The sequence below is a fragment of the Penaeus vannamei genome, chromosome 7 (genome assembly GCF_042767895.1).
Source record: "Penaeus vannamei isolate JL-2024 chromosome 7, ASM4276789v1, whole genome shotgun sequence".
Lineage (NCBI taxonomy): Eukaryota > Metazoa > Arthropoda > Malacostraca > Decapoda > Penaeidae > Penaeus > Penaeus vannamei.
The window spans coordinates 42,950,193-42,955,992 of NC_091555.1; the positions used below are offsets into that span (position 1 = coordinate 42,950,193).

The 5,800-nt window shown below is 41.4% G+C and overlaps 1 protein-coding gene across 1 annotated transcript; it reads left to right on the plus strand.

Annotated features, from left to right (window-relative positions):
• The first annotated feature begins 295 nt into the window (after positions 1-295).
• Positions 296-3,529, plus strand: LOC138862096 (uncharacterized). Its single transcript, XM_070123250.1, has 3 exons — positions 296-351; positions 1,373-1,771; positions 3,221-3,529. The coding sequence occupies exons 2-3, from the start codon at positions 1,380-1,382 to the stop codon at positions 3,387-3,389; spliced, it is 561 nt and encodes a 186-aa protein (XP_069979351.1). The 5' UTR covers positions 296-351; positions 1,373-1,379; the 3' UTR covers positions 3,390-3,529.
• Positions 3,530-5,800: the final 2,271 nt, after the last annotated feature.

Below are 5,800 nucleotides of genomic sequence, written 5' to 3' on the forward strand. Positions count from 1 at the left end.
AAACGGAAAGAAAAAAAAAATAACGGAAAGGCGAAAGAACGAACGAACAAAAGAAGGAAGAGAAGAAGCGAAAGAAGGAAGAGAAGAAGCGAAAGAAGGAAGAGAAGAAGCGAAAGAAAGAAAAGAAGAAGCGAAAGAAGGAAGAGAAGAAGCGAAAGAAGGAAGAGAAGAAGCGAAAGAAGGAAGGAAGGAAGGAACACCGGCGCTAAAGTGACAGCGATTTCGATCCCGCGCCGGAGATTCTGAGGCTCGCGTGGGCGTATATAAGGCGGCGGGCGTGGGGCTTTTAGGCACAGTTCGGGCTCGGAGTTCACCCTCGAAGCATCTCTCAAGTTCTAGCGCCGTTCGCTGGTGAGACTCGCAAATAATTATCTTTTTTTTAACGATCAATTATTATTATTTTTTTATGTGTTTTTTTTTTAATGATCAACAATTAATTTTTTTGGATTCTTTTTTTTTATGAAATGTGATTTTTTTTCATTGATCAATTTTTTTTCTATCAAATGTGATATATGGAATTATTTTTTGGATATTTTTTCTTAATGATGAACTTTTTTTTGAAATAAGAATCTTGGTATATAAAAGAATATATATTTTTTCATTTTTGGTCTTTTTTTTTGGGGGGGGGGGGTTATCATTAGTTCTATGGTGGGGGGGGGGTAACTGCTCTCTCTTTAGTGAGAATTAATTACATGCCATTGTCACGATAAAAGAAAATAAAAAATAAAAAATAAAAGCTCCGTTTAAATTCAACGAAGCAGAACGAAACGGAAAAGTAGAAAATCATTGCGTTCACTTTCAACCGAAAAAATGTTTTGTGAACGAAGAAAAAAGAAAAAAAATGATCTTGTTTAAAATTCGGTGAACAGTTGATTTATGTTTTATTTCGTTTGTTTGTTTTTATGATTTTTGTTTTTTTGTTGTTGTTGTTCATGTCCTTAAATTTATCGAATCTCTAAGTTCAGTTTATTGGCTTTTTCGTCCTAAATTTATTGCTTATTTAGATGTACGTGTTTTTTGTTTCTAGTTTAATTTATTTTCTTAATTTTCCCCATTCTTCTTTCTTTTCTCTTCCTTTTTTTCCCTTTCTTCCTCTCCTTCGAACCTTTTCTTTTTTTTCTTTATCTGTTTCCCTCTTTCCTTCCGTCTAATTCTTCTCTATTTCCTCTCTTTCACTTTCCTTTATCTTCTGGCTCTCAAACCTCGTTCTTTTCCCTCTCTCCCTTTTATCACTTTCTTTCTTTTTCCATCCCTCTCCCTCTCTCTCTCTCCCGCACCCCCCCCCCCCCTCTCTCTCTCTCTCTCTCTCTCTCTCTTTCTCTCTCTCTCTCTCTCTCTCACTCCCTCTCTCTCCTCTCCCCCCCCCCCCCAGCCACACCATGACCACCACCACCACCGTCGCCGTCGGGGGCCTGGGGCTGGGCCTGGGCGCGGGCCTGGGGGCGGCCGCCCTCGCCGGCGCCGTGGGCCTCGGGCTCGCCGCCGCCGCCTTCGGGAGCAGGAACCGCGGGGGGAACAAGGGGGGCTACCGAGGACACCACGGAGGGGGCTACGGACACCACGGGGGGGGCTACGGGCACCACGGGGGCTACGGGGGCTACCACCGTCGGCGTCGCTCGGTGGAGGAGGACTCGGAGGCGCTGGACAACCTGATGGCGCTGATCCGGCAGGAGGACGTGACCGGCTGCGGGATGCGGCTCATGTGCGAGCTCGGGGCGACGCCTGAGGAGGAGCTCACCGTCGAGGAGCTGTCCATCCTGCACCTCGTCGGGTAAGGACTCCTTCTGCGCCTTCTTCTCCTCCTTCTGCGTCTTCTTCTCCTCCTTCTGCGCCTTCTTATCCTCCTTCTGCGCCTTCTTCTCCTCCTTCTGTGCCTTCTCCTCCCCCTTCTGGACCTTCTCCTCCTTCTGCGCTTTCTTCTACTCCTTCTGCGCCTTTTTCTCCTCCTTCTGCGCCTTCTTCTCCTCCTTCTGCGTCTTCTTCTCCTCCTTCTGCGCCCTCTTCTCCTCCTTCTGCGCCTTCTTCTCCTCCTTCTGCGCCCTCTTCTCCTCCTTCTGCGCCTTCTTCTCCTCCTTCTGCGCCTTCTTCTCCTCCTTCTGCTCCTTCTCCTCCTTCTGCTCCTTCTCCTCCTCCTTCTGCGCCTTCTTCTCCCCCCTTCTGCGTCTTCTTCTACTCCTTCTGTGCCGTCTTCTCCTCCTTCTGTGCCTTCTTCTCCTCCTTCTGCGCCCTCTTCTCCTCCTTCTGCGCCTTCTTCTCCTCCTTCTGCGCCCTCTTCTCCTCCTGCGCCTTCTTCTCCTCCTTCTGCGCCTTCTTCTCCTCCTTCTGCTCCTTCTCCTCCTTCTGCTCCTTCTCCTCCTCCTTCTGCGCCTTCTTCTCCCCCCTTCTGCGTCTTCTTCTCCTCCTTCTGCGCCTTATCTTCCTCCTTCTGTGCCTTCTCCTCCTTCTGCGCCTTCTCCTCCTTCTGCGCCTTCTTCTCCTCCTTCTGCGCTTTCTCCTCCTCCTTCTGCGCCTTCTTCTCCTTCTGCGCCTTCTCCTCCTCCTTCTGCGCCTTCTTCTCCCCCCTTCTGCGTCTTCTTCTACTCCTTCTGTGCCGTCTTCTCCTCCTTCTGCGCCTTCTCCTCCTTCTGTGCCTTCTTCTCCCCCTTCTGCGCCTTCTCCTCCTCCTCCTGCTAGAACGAATTCAGTTAAAATATCAAATCGGGAAATTTAATTCTTTATTCTTTTTACTCTGGCTGAACTTGCTAACTTTCTTTATTTCTTTATTGTTATTATGTTTCTTTCTCTAAAAGTTATTGTTTATCTTATACCTTTTGCTATCCTCCTTTGCTCTCGTCTTATAGAATTTTAAACGCTTCACAATTTATGTTTTTGGTCTATATATAATCAAGCAAATATACAAGCAAAATAGATATTTCGATGTCAAAACAGACTCCTTTCCAGGCAAAAGATATATCAGTCGAGTAAAGAGTAATTTTCGTTGTGTAATTATCTGATGATTTTTTTTTCTCGAAATGTCATTTCCATTTTGTTTCTTGATAATCGATCATTATATATATATATCTTTTCATTTGTTTTTATATACATGTTTCTTATTTCTGTTATACGTACATATTTATTAATTGTTTGATTTATGCATTTTGATTATCTGTTTATTTCTTTTTTATTTCTTATTTTTTTGCACATATCTTCGTTCCTTCATGTCTTCGCTCATTTCCTCCAGGCCCGTCGTGAAACCCGGCGAGGGAGTGCTGCCCTCTGGGAGTGCCACGTCACAATACCGGAGTGCCAAGGACTTCGGACAGGAGGGAGGGGAGTGTGCCACGGCCTTCCCCATGTGCCCCCTCGATCGTGCCCAGCTCATGGACACTGTCATGAACTATCTGCCATGAATCTGTTGTGGCGGTCATGAGGTGTAATGAGAGGGCAACGGAGGAGTGGAAAAGGAAAGGAGTACAAAAGTTGCTTTTTTGTGTTAGTCACTGTCCAAATCTGTTAAATTAAAACCAGTTGTAATTTTATAACCAAATAAAGTCTGTCAGAAACAATTTTGATTTTGATTTTATTACATCTCAGTGAAACAAAATTCTTTCCCGTTCTTTTTCCTTCTTTTTCTTTTCTTTACGATCTTCCATTTGCATTTATCGCCATCATTTATGCCTGTATACGTAAACAATACGACATGTATACTTGTTCTATACCTATGTCACCTTCAGCTTTCCCTACATAAAACTGTTTACAATTGATTTGTCCTAAAATACCAGATTACATCTTTTATGCATTATTTTCGTGTCATAATTCCAAACTCTCATCATTCTTAATCCCTGTCAGCATTAAATCCTCGGAACTAAATCCTCAACTCAATGACATTTGATGTAAGTCGATCGTCTACAAGTCAGTTTTATAGATGTTTTTTTTACTGCCATTTGTAGGCTTTGGAATCGATTGTCTTCAAAGATTGTAAGTTCTTGATAAGTTTAAAAGATAGCTAATATGTTTTTCTTGCGTGAATAACTGACTTTCTATTCTTTTATTCTTTCTTAGATGTATCTTGACCTGCCCTGACACCTGTGTTGGTAAATATCTTTTTCAGTGTGGCTCTTTATATAGCTTACAATGATAATAATAACAATGATAATAATGATAATAATAATAAAAATGATAATAATAATAGTAATAATAATAATAATATATGTATTATTAAGTAATTTTCACGCCACCGACTGAAATTATATTGGCCTGTTGATTACACTCTCGGAATATCCCTTCACTGTACCTGTTCATTACACCAGGTGATGCTATGCAACCTTGCCGTACTCTCCTCTTGATTTGAGTCAATAGTATTGTCTTTTTATTCATCTTTCATCCACTTTCTGGTTTCCTTAGAGATTTTTCATTGGTTTGTATTTTTATTTTCCCAGATTATATATGTTGAGGAGGTGGGCAATCTCTTTCTGTTGAACATTTGTCGAATTTTTTTTTCATAGTGAAGTAGAAGCACGAAGTTCTAGTTCTGCTTCTAAATCCGAAACAGCCTTTGTCAATGTCGTTATAATAATCATCATGATAACTTGCAACAAGATGTGTAGTAGCATATGACATAAATTGTTCTGTGTTCATTGCATTTTTTAGTCGTTGGTTTCATAGATAAAGTTATAATTACCGAAGCTAACGAAGTATCTGGGACGTTGCATACATATCTTGTTCAGTATTACCAAAACCCTTTTCTTGCTTTGTCTTGCTAGTGCTTTCAAGATTCCAGCTGAAACTGTATATTCACCTATTGCAATGCTTATCTCCATGCTATCAACTGCAATTCATAGTTAGGCCATCAGTATTGGAGATTCAGAGAGCATGTCAGTCAAAGGTGATAATCTGTTACATCTTGGTTATATGTTCAACCAATCTAGATTATCCCATCTTTTTTATACAAAAGTCATCAAATATATTCTAATCCAAATATTGCCCGAGTCATCCGGAGATTTCTTGACCAAACATTTACTCTTTTCATAATCTATTTTGATTTCTAGATTTTCATACGGCTTTATTAAAAAAAAAACCTATGCCATCTTCTCGGCGGCAATCAGGGTGTCGCGCGACGAACCGCGACGCCAATAAACCGTCACGTGATCGGAGGCGAGACACGTTGCTAAGCTCCGCCTACTTGTGGGATGTAATAGGAATGGCCGCGGTTGACAGTTAATTGTTTTGGTATACTGGATATTTTTTCGACTGGAACACAGCACTTTGGAATATATTATCTTTTGATATCTTATGATGGGTTGTGTTGTATTACTGATGTCCAATGAGAGTAAGAATATGCATGAAATGAACTGCTGTAGGGAAAATGCATCTGGCATCTCGATAAGTGTTTACCACCTACTCGATTCCTGTCGCGCCAGCGGTGTCGCGTTTGCAGTAATCGTTGGAAAAGACGGCACTAGGATATATATCAAACAATATAATTATCTTATTGAAAATCTAGTTCACTATATACGATATCTATGGCATTCTCAGCATTATCACTCAGTGTCATCATCCTCTTCGCTTTTATTTCTTTCATTTTGTCCTTATTTCTATTGTAGGTAATTCTTTTATAACAATTACTTGTTTCTTGATTTTAAAACCTAAACTACCCATATACGGTAGGTCAGAAAATATTTCACAGAGGAAAGTGTTGGTAATTTTATCAGTCAACTGGCACCCATTAGTAACACAGAATTCTTTAAGAAAAATTATTTCACCAGGAAAGGCTGTCCAGCTGCTACACAAGTCACAGGCTCGAGTGATCAGAGTTTTGAAG